General features: G+C 37.3%; 1 protein-coding gene across 1 annotated transcript; it reads right to left on the bottom strand.

The window, feature by feature from the left end:
* Nucleotides 1–91: 91 nt before the first annotated feature.
* nars2 (asparaginyl-tRNA synthetase 2, mitochondrial) lies at nucleotides 92–9,492 on the bottom strand. The gene is made up of 14 exons (XM_083548417.1): nucleotides 9,093–9,492; nucleotides 8,554–8,663; nucleotides 8,313–8,433; nucleotides 7,992–8,132; nucleotides 7,827–7,907; nucleotides 5,380–5,483; nucleotides 4,345–4,477; nucleotides 4,062–4,160; nucleotides 3,947–3,984; nucleotides 2,916–2,982; nucleotides 2,688–2,825; nucleotides 961–1,058; nucleotides 377–403; nucleotides 92–275 (listed from the first exon to the last, which is right to left on the bottom strand). Exons 1-14 carry the CDS (start codon nucleotides 9,255–9,257, stop codon nucleotides 131–133), a joined length of 1,467 nt encoding a protein of 488 aa, XP_083404543.1. The 5' UTR covers nucleotides 9,258–9,492; the 3' UTR covers nucleotides 92–130.
* Nucleotides 9,493–19,927: the final 10,435 nt, after the last annotated feature.

Below are 19,927 nucleotides of genomic sequence, written 5' to 3'. Positions count from 1 at the left end.
ACTGTCTCTTCCAATCAGTTTTCTACAAATTGAGGAATCATTGTCAACTACCCTTTTTTAGTCACTGTTAAAACATATAAAACAATACCACATCCTTTATTAGTTTATTGTAATTTAATACCAGATAATTTCATAGAACACAGGAGTGTGAAAACCTTGCAAAGGGAATAGTGTCCTTGATGTTGTCAATCCCTAAAACACACTGGAGATACCTCTCAAAGCCCATCCCAAACCCACCATGAGGCACCGAACCGAACTCTCTCAGCTGAATATACCTGTAAAAGGAGGAGACAGAGTGAGTGGATTTAAAATGAGTTCAGCAGGGAACCACTGAGCTCTAAAAATGATTTAAAAACAAAGATTGACTCTACTTTACCATGCATATGTGTTTTGTAATCCGGTCCTAGAAAAAAAGGAATAAAAATGATAGAGCTAGCATTTACAAATGTTACAAAACTATTGCTACCCGTAAATTGCATTTTAGATTAGCATACGTCGATCTAAACCCCCCCCAAAACAAAAAAACAACAACCAAAAAAAAAACAATAACAAAACAAAAGCCTAATAAACTCTATGGTTTATCTTGGAACTATTCCACTTAATACCACTAACAACATTTTCGGGGCCATAAAAAGTGTGAGACCAAACATCCAAACCAATACAAAAATAGTTGAATAAGCAGTAGTTTAAAATGTTTCAAGATCCAGACTGAGCGTCTCCAACCTTGTACACAATAGTTCAAATAGTTATAGTGAAGTTGGTAATTAAAAAAGAAAATGTGTTTTAAAGTACATTTGCACTACTAAGAAAAACAACCACAAAATATCCCCAATTGCATGTGTTCAATTGCTCACTTTAATACGGGTGCCAATAATTTTGTTTACCTAAAGGTAAACATAATATGTACTGCAGATTTAAGCTTTAAGTGGTGCGTGGACAGCGTAAATTTGGGTCTCTTACTGTGCTAGCCGAGTCCTCAGAAGCTCTAGTCTTTCCTCTCTCAGAGAACCACCACACAGCTCACCTACACCAGGCACCAAGAGGTCTACTGCAGCTGCCTGGCAAAAAGAAAATCATCAACAATGCAGTAAATGAAAATGATGTCAAACATGACAACGAAAAGGACCAACACACACACACACACACACACACACACACACACACACACACACACACACACACACACACACACACACACACACACACACACACACACACACACACACACACACACACACACAGTTCTGTGTTCTGAGTGGAATCAGCACATAACCCCCATTTCCACTGTAATGTATTTTTAAAGAACAGGACCCATTTTTCATATACAAATTTGCTTATTATGATTGTGATGCATTACAAAAGCAATATATACTCTGGTTTCTGGGAGAAAGATTACATAAAATGCCTAAGGTGAATTGACGTGATCATAAAATACAAATATTAAAGAAATCATCAATAACATTTTAATCAAAGTAATTTATTAGCTTTATCTAGAATACAAATATTAACTCTTAAAAACATAATTAATATCTGTATTAAACAAAGCCATGTAACAATATTTACAATCTTACAAATTCTTTGGTACAAAATGTAACTGTGGCAAGTTCCTGTTCTCATTTACCCTGAATGTTCGGAGCAGTCACAGCATAGTGAGCAGGATGGGTCTCGAATCAAAAACTGCCCTAAGGATTATGATGTAAGATTTAAATTGACAATTATACACCATCACCATTTCAATGAACTATATAAAAGGTGCCAGGAGGAAGCCAGTTCTTTCATATAACCACAAACATAAGTGCTGGAAGTCGTTGATCTTTGCCAGGAACCAGGTTCCATGGTCCGATAAGACAAAAGGTTTGGATAAAAGGATTTACTGTTCAACAGAAAAGAGATTAACGCTCACTGTTATAAGTATGGTGAAGATGTGTAGTAGAGTTATTTTTTTCTCCAAAGGATAACTGGAAATCTTGCGAAGATATTACATCATCCTTGATTCTCTGACATATAGAAAAAGATCTGGATGCCAAAAAGTTACAAGCGGGTTGTTGTGGTTGCACATTTTAGCACAATGATCTAAAACACATATTCAAATCCACACAAAATGGGTTCAGTAACAGAATGAAACTTCTGATACGTCTACCATGCCTCAGCAGCACAATGGGTTCTATTGTATTCTAATTGGATTAATGGAGTTCTATTGGAAAATACAACACAGGTTGTACAAAGTCTAAATGCAAAGGGGCAGCAATCATAAACACATATTTTAACTTTGAAAAAAATTACTTTTATTCTCTTAAAAAAATATTTTTTATTTTCTTACCATTAGTTTACTAGTTTGCTAAAACTGTTCTCCCACGTCTTTAACAAGGGTGCCATTAATTCTGGAGCTGACCACATGATCCACAACAGCCTGTCATTCATGAATGCAGAGAATGAGATTCACTTTACTTCATGCAGTGAAACTATGCCAGATACAAATATTGTAGAACTGAAGACAGCTGGACCTGAGACTTCTCTGGAAGCAATCAGTTTCTAGTCTTAAAACTATTTTCTTTGGATCTGTCAAATTTAACTAGCTGTCCTAAAAAAACGTGGGTGTGTAACATTCTTGACATTTTAATCAGAGTCTACTTGGGCTCTACTCATGTTGGTCAAAGGGAATACACAGGCTCTGTGGTTATTCTTACCGTGTGCTGAGGCTGGTCTTGATTGTCTCTGGTGTAAAAAGGTTTGAGCTCATACGGATAATCCGTCACAAAGACTGGCACATTCCCACAGTGCTGCACTATGTACTTCTCATGCTCTGTTTGAAGATCACAACCCCACTAATGACGATGTGAGAGAAAGAGAGAAATAAACAATATCACACCAAGAAAATATAAGCAGTTGAGTTGAGTTGGTGTAAATTTACTTGCCTCTGGTTTGAAGGCAAACTGCCCTGAACTCCTCTTTAGAATGTCAATTGCCTCTGTATAGGAAATGCTATAAAACACAATGCAGAATCTTAAATATGAAATAGCTTTTTGTCAACAGATAGTTTTAACACATCATATATTGCATACACTAAAAATAACACAGATGTACATCTGTCCAATGTGAAATAAAATTTTTGTATGCGTTCCTGTGACAGTAATTCCCAGGAATCAAAAACAGCTTTTGTACATCTTTGTATCCTTTAAAACCATGCTTCATCTTCTGCCTGCTATTGGCAGTAAAAATACCAACATGTGATTTGTATACGATGTAAAATATGACTAAGTGTGAGTGTTTTTTTCGTTAATGTTCACACCCATAAATGAACCACACCCAGGAATGAACCCATTTATGGCAGCTGTTTGTTGTTAAAAGGCTAATGGGTGTCTCACCTGAATAAGTGTACCTTAGTGTACAGTTTGTTTTGCTTTTTTATTAAAAAACTAATTCTATTAATTACTCTAGTTAATTACTGGTGTAAGTCAATGCCCACACTTTCCATATCCTTGCACACACTCAAAGCAGTGATGATTGGCCCCCATTCCTTTTTTTCTAAATAAATTCTGATAAGGGAGTACATGAGGAAAATGGTGAAAACATTTTAGTACTCAATATTATGCCTGAGCAATGCCTATACATCCGACCACTAGTCCTGGGGACCCTGAGTACAAAGGATGTACAATGCCAGACTCTGTATTGCTTGACTGAAATAAGTATCTACATGCCGTGGAGACAACTGAAGAATATTCACATACTAAAGTCCTTTTTTCCTGCTTTATACAGGGGATTACTACAAATTATAAAATTTATTTACAGTTTGATACTGACTGGAATTTAGTTGTAATAGAATTTGTAAGGGCTGCTTCAATACAGATTGAAACAAACTCAGATGTAAAGATTATTCAGAGCTTTCTGTTAACACTGTATCATAACAACAAATCAAGTTATTACAAAAAGAAAACATTATACGTACACGTTAAAACTTCTTTTCATCATAAGGTCCACTTGTTCCTGAAATATCACATTTTTAGTTTAGATCATATTTCAAAGTAAGTACCAGTGTAGAACCAATCAGATTTAAATCTTACCTTACATCCTGGTGAGATATATTTGTGAAATAATTCCACATCCTCTGCACAATGAGAGAGCAGATTCTCTGTGGTCATCTTAAACAAGCCCTCCATAACCTGAGAAACAGAAGTATTATTAAACACATTCTGTGCTCAAAACATCTAAATCCAAATGCAAAAATGTCAAATAAACCTCAGCTAAATAAGCTGCTATCTAGCATTTAGTAGATGCTAGACACATTTAACTGTGGTGTGCAATGGTGCAGTTTATTTAGTAGGTCAGTAAGACTCAGTAGCTGACCTTCATGAGGTCCTTCAGTGAATCAGTAAAAGCAATTTCTGCCTCCACCATGTAAAACTCAGCCAAATGTCTCCTGGTCTGGGAATTCTCTGCTCGAAATGTTGGGCCAAATGTGTATACAGCAGGAAAAGCCCTATAGAACGCAACAGTAAATTATACAAAAACAGCCGAGAGGAAACATTTTAAAACACTCATGCCCTAATGTCACATCATTATTTAGTAAAATATATAATAAAATAATGACAAATATTTGTTCAGTAAGTAAAAAAATCTGATAAGACTGGTTTAAAAATCAACAATTGAGGGGATAATTAAATCAAATCAACATTATATATGCAATTCAGCAAAAATTGTTAATATTAATAAGCAATTAATGTTTATATAAACACTGATCAGACATAGCCAGAGCTTTGAGCTCTTTGAGCTTTTTAGTGTATGACCTTTAAAAGGTGTACTGTGGTATCTGGTGCCAAGACGTTTTCAGCAGATCCTCTATTTTGTGAAGTAAAGCCTTCTTAAATCAAACTTATTTATCCGATTTTAAAATAGATGCTCAATAGGATTAAGATCTGTGGAATTTGGAGGTTAAGTCAACAGCTTAAACTTTTTGTCATGTAACTTAAACCTTACACACCATCAAAACATTAACATTTTGTAAAATCCGACCAGACAGGCTAGCCTTTGCCCCCCCAAGAGCTTTGATCGATCAAACTGATTTACCACTTTGGTAGATTCTAAACACCGCATACCCAAACCACCCACAACACCTGCCATTTTGAAGATGGTCTGTTAGCCAACTAATACAAGCAATCATGTCAGTCAGTTCCTTGAGTTGCTTGCCGATTATTCCTGCTTTAATCCTCCAAATAATCAAAGAATTACTGTTCACCTGCTGCTTAATATATCCCAATGTTTAAACTAATTCACTTCACCTGTCAGTGCTTTCAATGTTATGGCTGACACACATATACAAATTTTTTTATTATAAAATACTTGTTTAAACAAAATGTTTAAGGTTTAGCAGTTTTTACTTACCCTGCCATTACTTCCAGATGCAGCTGTCCTGAGACAGTTAAGTATGTGGGCACAGAGAAAAAATGGGGATTTTCTTTATCCGAGTTCCATTCATTACCTGCAGGCTTTCAAAAGAGAAATATTCAACAATGGGTACGGCAAAGCTAAAGTTATAGCTTGTATAAGGAACAGATATATCCAGCAGTAAACGGGCTGTATTTTGTCCTAATAGCAACCATAGGCCTTTAAGGCAGCTCTTCACATTTTGAATCGTTTCTTAAAGGAAATTGGACCATTCATCAAGAAGGACAGGTTCATTGTTGTTTTGGACAGATGGTGCAAAAAAAAAAAACCCAACAACCCATCCAGTGCCTTAAATCATATAAGAACTGAGAGCTGATCAAGTATCAGATTTCTCTGCTATTTTCCATGACCTTCAAATGATCTTCAGACAGACAGAGATCAGACTATCCTGTTTTCTTTTGATCAAGTGTTCAGATTCTCTTCTTACTGCAGGAATTTAAATTCAAATCACCAAAACTCTAAAATCCTGTAGCTCACTGTTCTAATTAAATTCAGTCATTCTTTGTACCACAACCTAGTGGTCAGACTTAGGCATTGCAGTAAGCAATAATAAAGTCATATTGGGGCAGTGTTCTGTGTGTTCTGCCCCATGCAATCCCGGATTCACTTTAATTTGGATCCTGTGTGCTCACAAATGAAACAAGCCTTAAATTAACAAAATCCTAAAAACATTTTAGATTTTTATCTATGGAAAAGGCAAGTCGACTACTTTATTTTAAATGAAAGTCATGAAAGTCCTAGCCGGTTTATTTATGCTTTTATATTTAATATATGCATTTGGCAGATGCAGACACCATAAGTGACATATTTATTAGTTTTTTTATTATAGGTAATAGATTAAGGGCTTTGCTTAAGGACCCAACGATGGCTGCTTGGGATTTGAATATATAACCTACTGATTAGAAGTTCAATGATTTATATATATATATATATCAATAATGAAATTAGTTGTCAACAAATGCTGTTATTTATTAGTTGGGCTGCTCAAGTTACGGGTTATTGTGACGGCAAGATAACACAGGCGCTTGGGAAAAAGAAAAAAGAAAAACACTGGTGTCAGGAATGAAGGCGAAACATCAGCACAGTAAGCAAAAACTGTATAATTCTCTTCATGTGAAAATGGTTCATAGTTTAATGAAGTGCTATTGTGTAAACTGTTTGTAACTTTGGGACAGGCACACTGGATCTATTCTGTCGTGACTCGCGAGCATCAGGTTGCACACAACATAGTGATGGATTTAATTAAAACAGTGTGAACAAACACTACATCTAAAAGCAGCAAATAACAGCAGCAGTAAACGATTACATGTTTTTAGTCACCGTTGTGGTTTTCAGCGAATGATTATGCATTTGTACACCAATGCATATTTTTTCCTTTCTTTTTAAGCCTCTTAGCTTGCTGCGTTTCTCCGTTCCATTCACTTTTTATAGCATTTGTCTACAACAACAATAACTTGTCCGTTTTCAAACGTGATTTACTGCGGCTTTACTACGTTCAAATGTTTGTATATGTAATGTATGCATATATCATTTCATTATTATACAAAATTAAAATTAGTTACATCTTCACAACTAAACAAAATGTCTATTTTTTAAAGCATGGTTGTCAACTTGCCATCTGCAATTATCATGAGAAAAAAAAATACACGTTGATTTACACAATTTACACCTACACAAGCTTTTTCTTTCTTTCTTTCTTTCTTTCTTTCTTTCTTTCTTTCTTTCTTTCTTTCTTTCTTTCTTTCTTTCTTTTTTACAGAAACAATCCAGCATGAGTGCATTTGTTCAAAGAAGAAATCCTGCATGCACTCCTCAACAAGCAGCCTATAAGCTAAGACTATAAGCATTAAATTACATTAAAAATAGCCAATATCTGGCTTTTGCATTTTTTACTTTTATATATAAATACACTATTTCTATATTGTATATTATAAAATATAATTATACTATATTAATAATATAATTATACTATCAAATATAATATATTTTAGATATTTCTATATTGTATTAATATTGTATATTAACACTACAAACATAGTCCTACAGTAGTAGCTACAAAACAAAACAAGCATTAAGTTATTTCAATTTCATCTGTAACTTATAATCACTGTACAACACATTTATCAGCATTATTTAACCTCATTCACAATTGAATGTGAAGCTGGTGATATAGTTATACTGCTCATAGGATCTAAGTTCTAATATCCCCCCACTTTGAAAAGTTTATTCTTGGTTGTTTTCTGCATTTAAAGGGCTACTTGCAGGTCTAATGACTTATGTTTTCATGTGGACAATGTGGAAACAAATACCAAATAACTAATAAATTAAATAAATGAACAGGAAACAACATAAACAACTTTCATCAGATACATTAAGAGACTTACTTCCACCTGAAAGAGTTCTCCTGCGCCTTCGCAGTCATTTGACGTAATCACCGGTGTGTGAATTTCTACAAAGTTGTTATCCTGCAATGATTTGCACGTATCATACACTTTTAGTAAAAAGTTAAGCTAAAATGCGTTACAATAAAGTGACAAATGAAAGCTTACCCTGAAATATGAGTGAATGGCAGCAGTGGCTTGGCTGCGTATTCTAAGCAATGAGCTGAATGCATTTGTTCGGCATCTCAGGTGAGGAAACTGTCTGATGTACTCTAGAGAATGGTGACCCTTGATTTTTAAAGGAAAATCCTACAAAAGAGAGAGAGAGAGAGAGAGAGAGAGAGAGAGAGAGAGAGAGAGAGAGAGAGAGAGAGAGAGAGAGAGAGAGAGAGATCTCATTTACTGCCCTAAGCCTTGTCCTGTCAGTTTGATAACCAACATAATATGCATCCTAAGCATTAAAAAAATTGAAGAAAAGGAAGAAATTACCACAGGGTTACATTCTCCAACCACTTCAATGCGACTGGCTTGTAATTCCACATGCTGTTTTTTGCTAGGACTCTTTTCCAAACTTCCAGTAACACTTACAGCACAGCCAAAAGTGAGGTCTCTTAATGTGCAAAGAAATATATAGACACTTTAAATGAAGGCTTCCATTAGAAAATAGGTAATTTAACAGATCAGACAACGGCACAAAACATTTGACAACATATTGAGGTAGAAATATCACCTGGTGTTGAGGTCTGAGTTGGCGACTACTTGCAGAGGTTGTAAAGAACTTCCATCACTTACATGTAGAAAGACATTGTGCTTCTGTGATCGGACAGAGCGAACCCAACCCTGAGGAATCACATTACCCAAGGTCGGTAAGTATTGACTAACTAATCAATAATCAGATTAGTGGTTCTCAAAGTGGGGTGTTTGGACAAGTAACAGGGGTGCTAAATAATTTGTTACTGTCTTAATTAGATATCTGACCTTCGATTTTATTCAAATCAAATTAGAAGAATAAACAATGGCAAATTTTAGAGGGGTATAAAAATTCTGGAATAAAAAGATTGCTCCTCGTTCTGATTAATCTTTAACTAAAACAAGATATTACACATTTGTACAGGATAATATTTAAGAATAGTTGGATACTGATCATAAAATAAACTGCAGTGAGGGGTTCTTGAACACTACTGAACAGTTAAAGGAGTACATTGATGCGTAACATTTGGCAACCCCTGATCAACATGATCACAAAAATGAAGCACATTCAGATCATACCTGAATTCTGATGGTTGATCCTGTCTCTGGGCTGTTGAGAGCATCATGTACCCTAATTGTTTTTGCTGCTGCGTTGCAATAAAATCTTTTGCTCCAAACAGCACAAGAACAGACACGTGATATGACCACTGATCTCCCCAATAACCTTACACTTACTGCCATCATACTACAGCACTGCAGCACAGCAGCACATGGGCGGAGTTTACGCTTCTATTTTAGACTTTAAACACGACTCTTATTACTAATGGCGTTTAATAAATATACAAGTAACAGCTAAGAACCTAAACAAAATCACCGTTTTCATAACAGTGCAATAAATTTAATTCAAATCTGTGCGTGCAAAACACTCTCCTAAGTGTTCTGACGTTTCCTGATACATTTTAACTTCCTGTTAAGAATCAATCCAATTGGTTGGAAGCACCCATGTGATTCGTATGAGCCAATCACAGCGCGCTATAGGTGATGGGAAATGTAGTATACCTTTAGATATTGGCACTTTACCGGGCAACGTGGGATTCAAATTAAAAGATGACGATACATAAAATTTTTACAAAGTGCTGGTTTCTTCGTTTTGTTGCATAACAGAAAATATATTTTTAAGCTATATAACTATAAGGTGAGATAAAGTGACACTGTGCTGTGACATATACAATAGTGTACAAAAACAATTGTGCTGCAAAGGAAATGTAAGAGACAGAAGTCCAGGTACTAGTTGCTGGGTGTCTCATGGTTTAGACACCGAATGGACTGTGGGAAGAAGCGCCTCCTCACTCTCTCTGTGTTTGCTTTTAAGGAACAGAAGCGCTTCCCTGAACGCAACAGAGAACAGAGTCCATTGTTGGGATGGCTGAGGTCCTTTACAATCTTCCTGGCCCTGGTCCGGCACCGCATGCTGTAGATGTCCTGCAGGTCAGAGAGCTGATGGCACGTTTAGCTGACCGCACCACCCTCTAGAGGGTTTGCCTGTCCTGCATGGTGCTGCTCGAAAGTCTTTAGCACCTGAGGGGGTAGTTGAAAGTCCCTTAGGTGTCTCAGATGGTACAGACGCTGCCGGGCCGCCCTCACCAGGGTGTTGATGTGACAGGACCAAGACAAGTCCTGTGTGATGTGAACACCTAGGTACCGGAAACAGTCCACTCACTCCAATGGTTCCCATTGATCTTTAGCGGTTGGTATGACCTCTTCTGCTTCGTGCTAAAGTCCACTATCAATGTAGAAAATGTGCGATGGCGTCAACAGTGTAGAGCGGTTTTGGCGGTAAGCAAACTGTAGAGGATCCAGTGTGTCCGGTAGTGATGCAGTGATGAAGTCACTACCGGACACACTGGAAATATTAGTTCTGTTACATCATTAACATTACAGCAGCTGTAAACAGTTGTTCCTTCACCAGAATGATTGGTACAAAGCACTAAGATGTCTTTTACAAACACACCAACAAAATGTCTCCCAAGCTTTATTAAGACTTTATATTTTTTTCTACTTTAAATTAAGTAGTTGGTACATAAAGTGATTCCCTGTAAAGCTGCTACTATTGAAATTTTACAATAGTAGAACAAGCACAGACATACACTTCTAAATGGACTTATAGCTGACACTATTGTGAGAGCTACTGTTCATTACTGGGCAGGTGGTAGCTAAGTGGTTAAAGGCATTGAACTATGTTGCTGAAGGGCATGAGTTCCTATTCCAGCCACACCAAGTTGCCACTCCTGGGCCCCTGAGCAAGGCCCTTTACCCCGCTGCTGCACAGTTGTATGAATAAGTTAAAAAGTTACTCTGGTAAATGTTATATCAAATTAATCAACATCTGCTAACCAATCATTTTTGAGAATTCAGCATAAATAACCATAAAAGCTTATTCAGGCAACATTTTTTTTTTCTGTATTGCATTCTCCAGATCCATCCATTCATCCATCCATCAATTCATTTATGAGTTAATTTAGTTATGTCCCTGTGGCCATTTTAAACGTGTTCATATGTGTTTAGGCCTAACAGCATTACTGGAGTCAGCACAATCCTTTGTTTATCACTTTGTTGAGGGTTAAAGGCTGAATTTGATGAATGCCGCATTAGCCAGTGTATATGACATTCAAACCCTGTCTTATGTTAAGATTGTAAAGCAGATATTTGGCTGTGATCAGACTAAAGCACTGTTTGATCAGTATAAGAATGCCTGTGACTCTTCATCTGCCACCTGAAATCTACTTTAAACCCATGTTTTTGAAACACACTGTGGTGAATAGGAAACACTTTTGGAGCCACAGGATGGCGCAGTAGCTCCATACGAGCTGCATCATTTCCCATACTGCACAAGCCACTGGACAGATCTGTTTAATGACTTATTTATCAACTCAGCATCTTTTACCAATGTTTTATTAATGTATGTACAGTGTCTCCACAGGCCTGATCTTACCACATCCAATGTCAGTGCTGTTCTTTCCAGCAATCTTGCTTTGTTTCATTAGCATGAGGAATATTAGTTGTTAATGGACCGCGACATGGTGGCAGGACCAGCTACCATCTTATAACAGCATGTATGTAACATAGATGTAGACCATGTTGCATTTTTTAAGGCAGAATGCTATCTAAAATACTAATGCTTTTAATATGCGTTCAGTTTTTATTAATTAGGACCAATATGCACCTTATGAGTGGCAAATTACTCTCTCGGCCAGTATTACATATTTTTCATCTAAAAAATAGATCATCTATGCTGTGTGCATGACTACATTTTTAGGAGAGTAAATACTACTACTCCTACTACAACTTTTTCTACTAATAATATTAATAAGTAATATAATTAAACAATATATTTTTTAAAATAGAAAAAATATATATACATTCTGACCAGATCTGCTTTTGACATTAATAAAGACATACGGTATTGCTCTCCACCCCTTGGCTCTGCATTAATTCATTTGGGCTGCTAGAAGTGTTGGACGTCATTCCCTTCTGTATCTTTGCTCTGAGTCAATAGGTGATTAGCCAACACCAACAAGGATCTTGTTTTAAAAGACGTAGGCTTACAAATCCTTTCTCTGAGGGCAGGATGGTTCTCACCTTGCTCCTGTCCAGAGGTTCACACAGTATTGATTCGTTATTCATTGGGACTATCATCAATCCCTCTGCAGTCTCAGGAGAAGCATTGATTTTGGCCAGCACGCTTCGTTTAGCTCTGATGAGGCCAATAAAGTGATGTAATTTCAGGAGATGAGTCCGTGGAGCTCAAGCTTAAGTCTGAAAACCAGGCGACCACCGCGCCATGTGGAATCTGACTTTAGGGCATCCTCCTTAAAAAGACCTTTTAATAAGTTCCAGGCCTCCTGCAAGGCAGAGAATGAATGAGTAGCTTTATGGTGAGGCAATGATGACTTCTCCTCCATTTCTATTTTAAGCAAGGGTAATTTAATGCATACTGAAAGTATGGTGTCTAAGCGAGGCAGTAGCTGAGAACATTCAGTACTGTGCACATTTTTTTTGCTCTTACACAGTACTGACTTGCAGTGAGAAAAAAAAAAACCACACCTTCCAGCTTTTGAATTGTCAGACCAAGTGCATTTGTGCTGTCGTAGCGTTTGACTATGCAGATGGGAATAGTGTGAAATATAAAGGACGTTTCAGTGATGCAATGATGATATGCACATATGACTTAAGGTAGCTTATTGAATATTTTCTCCTTGTAATGCAAATAGAAAATTGTAAATGTAAATTGAATCACACACACACACACACACACACACACACACACACACACACACACACACACACACACACACACACAGTCTTATGCCTCTTTCTAAGAGGCCAAGCAAATGCTCCCAGAGTGGACAAAACTGTCATACTGTATATTTACACACACACACACACACACACACACACACACACACACACACACACACACACACACACACACACACACACAATCTTCCCAAAGACTATCTTCCAAATATTTATTTAAATGTATTTCTTCTTCCCAACACTTTTTTGTTCAAGGAAAGTGGAACAAAAACACAAAAGGAGTGTGTGTTTTCAAGAATGAAAGGGCCCCATGAACCCATAGGAAATTACAAGATAGCAGCAGAAACTATGAAATGTTAGAGCTTATTAAACAATATCTCACTTGCAATCACATTGTAGTAGTGATTATCAGCTGTAGGCACGTTTCACCGCTGTGTTGATATTTAATATAGAACGGTTGCAAGTGCTGCTGCATGCATGCAGCCGTTAGATAGCCGGCTAGCAAGCTGCTCGCCAGAATCACATTACTTTATACATTCCTGTCGAAGGTGCAACTACTGAAATTATTTTTACTTATTCCTTTTGTGTTCATCTGTTGAACATTTCAAATTTTGCAAGTACGCTGAAGTTGCTAAATAGTCCCCTTGCCCAGCAATACAGCGTTCCCAGCGTTCCTTCCACTTCTGGAATGTGTCCTAGAAGTCTTCTTTTCAAAGCATGTCAAGCACCTTTTGCTATTAGTGCTGGATCTCCACAATTGTGACGACATTTTGAGCTTCACCTTTTGATCTTCACCAAAAGGGCGAAGACCGCAGGAGCCAAATCTGGCGAGTAGGGTGGGTGCAGAAGTGAGATCATGTTGTTTCCAGTGAGAAACTCATGTGAGGAGAACTCAGGTACAAGCTGCGCAAATGTTCAGCATAGCACCAGATGCATAGCTCCCGATGTACACAGGATAGTGTCTTTTGCCATACTGACTTATGAAGGTCGGTGTTCCCTGTGACAGTGTGTGCATTCTTGTGCTGCCATCTGTTGGTGTGTTACACAACTGGACTCAAAACCTTTTGATACCACCTCATATAATAAACATACAGCAGCCAAAGGTTTGGAAACACATAGTTGTTCATTGTTTTTGCATGTTCCTTTTGTTTATATACAACAAATAAAAATAATTGGACAGTAAATGTCATATGTCCACAGAACTTTAGAAAAAATACAAATCCAAATTTGATTCTTTTGGCTCTAACTAAAGAACTTATGTAAGATAGAGAACAGGAGAGAAGATGTTAGCAGCCTGCCTCACACCCAGAGTTAAACACGTAGGTGGAAGTTAAATGATTTAAGGTTGTTTTGAAGCAGGGAAGAATGGAAATTTATTTTGTGTAGAAAATAAAACTTTGAACCAACATGGCTACCATTCCATAATTTATTACCATGCAATTCTGTCTTGTCTGCACCTAATTTGAACTAACTTTACCATACAAAACAACGACCCGAAGCATACATACAAGTTCATTAAACGTTTTTTAGAAAGCAAACAGACGTATGGAGTGTTATCGATCATTGAATGACCTACCCAATCACTGCACCTAAATCCTATTAAACTGCTCTGGATGAACTGCATCACAAGGTAAGAAAAAAATCTAGTAGAGCACTTTCGGCAAGTTTTACAAGAGGCACGGCAAAGTATTTCAGCTGAAAGTTTGGAAAAAAATACTGTGGTTCAGGGAGGATTTTCAAATAAAAATATGTGGAAAAACATTTGAACATTTACATATTTTATTTTTTCATACTGTTAAATTACCAAGTTTGTTGCAAATAACCAAAATAGCCATGCGTGTTTCTCAAAAACAGTAAAAGAGAAAGTGTTTCCAAAAGTATGACAGTTGCTGTATTTTAAACTATAATGTTTTTCCAATGTAGATCCATGTATTGTTGTAAACTTGCAACAGCCAATTAATACCAATAAAGTGAAACTAGCAAGCTGTTCTCTCATGTTCTCTCACTAAATGGTTAATTTCATAAAGGGATTATTTTGTTGTTGTTGTTATTGTTGTTGTTGTTGCTACTTTTGCTGCTAATTGATATTTTGATGTTTTACTTAACAAAGTGTATACTTCTGGTGGCCGAGAACCACAATGTCAGACTGTAGAATTGAAGACTTGCATGTAAAAGACAGTTATATCCACCCCCTTTTAGAATAATTGCTGTATAGAAGACATCTGCTAAGAGACTGGAATAAACATTTCACATTTGCATCACGAGTGGTAAGGAAAAAAACAAAACAAAGAATCAGGGGAAAGGTATCAGGATTTGTTCTTGCTATTGATCTTATGGAATTGTCATTGCTTAAAGATTCATGAGCTTAGCTACACAAATCCTTCAGGAGCCAGCCAATATCTTTGCAGCAGTACTTAAGAACCCACATATCAATTCCAGCCATTGTTTGTGGAACACTAAATTCTCAGATGAGAGAAAGCAACTTCAACACACTGATTACACTTACTTCCCTCTTCTAAGTCCCTTAACTTACTCTAAAAGGTTTTCAATATCACAGAATGCAACTTTCTTCTTCTTTTTCTTCTTCTTCTTCTTCTTCTTCTTCTTCTTCTTCTTAACGCTATCTCTCCATTTATCGAACTTTTTGTCTCTGAAAAGCTTAATTTATTTTTTCAGTTAAATTTTTTAGCTGGAGACTCAATAATACGTACTCAATAATACCTACATTATAACTGTGTCATGGCAGATTTTATACATCATCATGTGCTGTCATAACAGTTCATAAACGGTTACATATAATTAATATTGTCTTGACAGCCTACATCGCATGCTTATTTTTGAAACTGTTTTATACTTAGCATCATGACAGTTGTTATGACACATGCCCCTTATTAGGATTTTAATAACAGAATATAAAATTCCATTGTGACATTACTGCTAAGTCTATAGCATCATCATCAAGGGGCTTGTCTTTTCTTACAGTGAGGAAAATAAGTATTTGAACACCCTGCTATTTTGCAAGTTCTCCCACTTAGAAATCATGGAGTAGTCTGAAATTGTCATCGTAGGTGCATGTCCACTGTAAGAGAAATAATCTAAAAAAAAAAAAATCCAGAAATCACAATGTATGATTTTTTAAACTATTTATTTGTATGATACAGCTGCAAATAAGTATTTGAACACCTGTCTATCAGCTAGAATTCTGACCCACAAAGACCTGTTAGTCTGCCTTTAAAAATGTCCACCTCCACTACATTTATTATCCTAAATTAGATGCACCTGATTGAGGTCGTTAGCTGCATAAAGACACCTGTCCACCCCATACAATCAGTAAGAATCCAACTACTAACATGGCCAAGACCAAAGAGCTGTCCAAAGACACTAGAGACAAAATTGTACACCTCCACAAGGCTGGAAAGGGCTACGGGGAAATTGCCAAGCAGCTTGGTGAAAAAAGGTCCACTGTTGAAGCAATCATTAGAAAATGGAAGAAGCTAAACATGACTGTCAATCTCCCTCGGACTGGGGCTCCATGCAAGATCTCACCTCGTGGGGTCTCAATGATCCTAAGGAAGGTGAGAAATCAGCCCAGAACTACACAGGAGGAGCTGGTCAATGACCTGAAAAGAGCTGGGACCACCGTTTCCAAGGTTACTGTTGGTAATACACTAAGACATCATGGTTTGAAATCATGCATGGCACGGAAGGTTCCCTTGCTTAAACCAGCACATGTCCAGGCACGTCTTAAGTTTGCCAATGACCATTTGGATGATCCAGAGGAGTCATGGGAGAAAGTCATGTGGTCAGATGAGACCAAAATAGAACTTTTGGGTCATAATTCCACTAAACGTGTTTGGAGGAAGAAGAATGATGAGTACCATCCCAAGAACACCATCCCTACTGTGAAGCATGTGGGTGGTAGCATCATGCTTTGGGGGTGTTTTCCTGCACATGGGACAGGACGACTGCACTGTATTAAGGAGAGGATGACCGGGGCCATGTATTGCGAGATTTTGGGGAACAACCTCCTTCCCTCAGTTAGAGCATTGAAGATGGGTCGAGGCGGGGTCTTCCAACATGACAATGACCCGAAGCACACAGCCAGGATAACCAAGGAGTGGCTCTGTAAGAAGCATATCAAGGTTCTGGCATGGCCTAGCCAGTCTCCAGACCTAAACCCAATAGAGAATCTTTGGAGGGAGCTCAAACTCCGTGTTTCTCAGCGACAGGCCAGAAACCTGACTGATCTAGAGAAGATCTGTGTGGAGGAGTGGGCCAAAATCCCTTCTGCATTGTGTGCAAACCTGGTGAAAAACTACAGGAAACGTTTGACCTCTGTAATTGCAAACAAAGGCTACTGTACCAAATATTAACATTGACTTTCTCAGGTGTTCAAATACCTATTTGCAGCTGTATCATACAAATAAATAGTTAAAAAATCATATATTGTAATTTCTGGATTTTTTTTTTAGATTATGTCTCTCACAGTGGACATGCGCATACAATGACAATTTCAGACCCCTCCATGATTTCTAAGTGGGAGAACTTGCAAAATAGCAGGGTGTTCAAATACTTATTTTCCTCACTGTATATAAGTGGGGAAGATATAAATAAATATGCCTACATATATACAGTGGGGCAAAAAAGTATTTAGTCAGCCACCAATTGTGCAAGTTCTCCCTCTTAAAAAGATGAGAGAGGCCTGTAATTTTCATCATGAGAACACTTCAACTATGAGAGACAAAATGAGAAAAGAAAATCCCAAAAATCACATTGTCTGATTTTTAAAGAATTTATTTGCAAATTATGGTTGAAAATAAGTATTTGGTCACCTACAAAAAAAGCAGGATTTCTGGCTCTCACAGACCTGTAACTTCTTCTTTAAGAAGCTCCTCTGTCCTAAACTTGTTACCTGTATTAAAGGCATCTGTTTGAACTTGTTATCAGTATAAAAGAGACCTGTCCACAACCTCAAACAGTCAGACTACAAACTCCACTATGGCTAAGACCAAAGAGCTGTCAAAGGACACCAGAAACAAAATTGTAGACCTGCACCAGGCTGGGAAGACTGAATCTGCAATAGGTAAGCAACTTGGTGTGAAGAAATCAACTGTGGGAGCAATTATTAGAAAATGGAAGACATACAAGACCACTGATAATCTCCCTCGATCTGGGGCTCCATGCAAGATCACAATGATCACAAGAACGGTGAGCAAAAATCCCAGAACCACACAGGGGGACCTAGTAAATGACCTGCAGAGAGCTGGGACCAAAGTAACAAAGGCTACCATCAGTAACACACTACGCCGCCAGGGACTCAAATCCTGCAGTGCCAGACGTGTCCCCCTGCTTAAGCCAGTACATGTCCGGGGCCATCTGAAGTTTGCCAGAGAGCATTTGGATGATCCAGAAGAGGATTGGGAGAATGTCATATGGTCAGATGAATCCAAAATATAAATAAAAACTCAACTTGTCGTGTTTAGAGGAGAAAGAATGCTGAGTTGCATCCAAAGAACACCATACCTACTGTGAAGCATAGGGGTGAAAACAGCTTTGGGGCTGTTTTTCTGCCAAGGGACCAGGACGACTGATCTGTGTAAAGGAAAGAATGAATGGGGCCATGTATTGTGAGATTTTGAGTGAAAACCTCCTTCCATCAGCAAGGGCATTGAAGATGAAACATGGCTGGGTCTTTCAGCATGACAATGATCCCAAACACACCGCCCGGGCAACGAAGGAGTGGCTTTGTAAGAAGCATTTCAAAGTCCTGGAGTGGCCTAGCCAGTCTCCAGATCTCAACCCGATAGAAAATCTTTGGAGGGAGTTGAAAATCTGTGTTGCCCAGCGACAGCCCCAAAACTTTACTGCTCTAGAGGAGATCTGCATGGAGGAATGGGCCAAACTACCAGCAACAGTGTTTAAAAACCTTGTGGAGACGTACAGAAAACGTTTGATCTCTGTCATTGCCAACAAAGCATATATAACAAAGTATTGAGATGAACTTTTGTTATTGACCAAATACTTATTTTCCACCATAATTTGCAAATAAATTCTTTACAAATCAGACAATGTGATTTTCTGGATTTCTTGTTCTCATTTTGTCTCTCATAGTTGAAGTGTACCTATGATGAAATTACAGGCCTCTCTCGTCTTTTTAAGTGGGAGAACTTGCACAATTAGTGGCTGACTAAATACCTTTTTTTGCGCCAGTGTACATACACAAATAATCCTGTTATTTTGTTTTAATACAGGTTATATTGGTATCAAAGTTAATAACTAGCCTCTGTACATTCTGCTTCCTAGAATAGCAAGTCTTTTTATGTACAGTAGCTAACATTTTTACTCTCCCTACACAGATCATTAGGCTAAAATTATGCTAACATAATGTTGGCACTATAGTCATTATTGCTATAGATTGTATCACCTCTCTCACTGCTTGATGCTTTTAATTTTTAAAAATAAATATCTACATACTGTGGCATATAATTTCTTTTTTTATGAATTCATGTCATTCCTTTTTAAATTCATTAGAGGCAGTTAAACCTTTATGTTTATTGTCACGTTACACTCAAGTGTAGAAGAGAATTGACTTCAACATTTTTATAACAGTTTTTATAAAGTATTTTAAAGCATTGGCTAGCTAGTACACGCATTAGCATGTGTCTTAAGTTTTAATGGGATTGTATTTGTAATGGATTAATTGTAATGGTAACATGACACTGTGTTTCTATTATTTTTTTTTAAACATAGGGTTCAGGCAAAATGTTATCAATTCTGAGTTTGGGTTACTGTTTTACATGTTCCCCCTGGGTCTATGCTTGATTTGTTACCCTGGGTTTTCTGAATTCTTCTTACTGTCCAAAAACATGCCAGAGCCTGGATCAAAAATGCAAGTAGATGTGAATGTGTGTGGGTGTATGTGTGTGCATGGTGTCCTGTAATGGACTGGCATCTTATATAGGGTTCATTTCTGCCTCATACCCAGACTTCACTGTAAAGGCTGCACAAATATGACCATGATAAAGCTTATATTGATGATAAATTAGTTAATGTTTACATTATTATGATGCAAAAACATGTGCTACAAAATCAGGTGA

Source organism: Silurus aristotelis (assembly GCF_946808225.1).
Source record: "Silurus aristotelis genome assembly, chromosome: 8".
Lineage (NCBI taxonomy): Eukaryota > Metazoa > Chordata > Actinopteri > Siluriformes > Siluridae > Silurus > Silurus aristotelis.
Note: the sequence above shows the minus strand (reverse complement) of the source record. Positions and strands in the feature narration are given on the sequence as shown.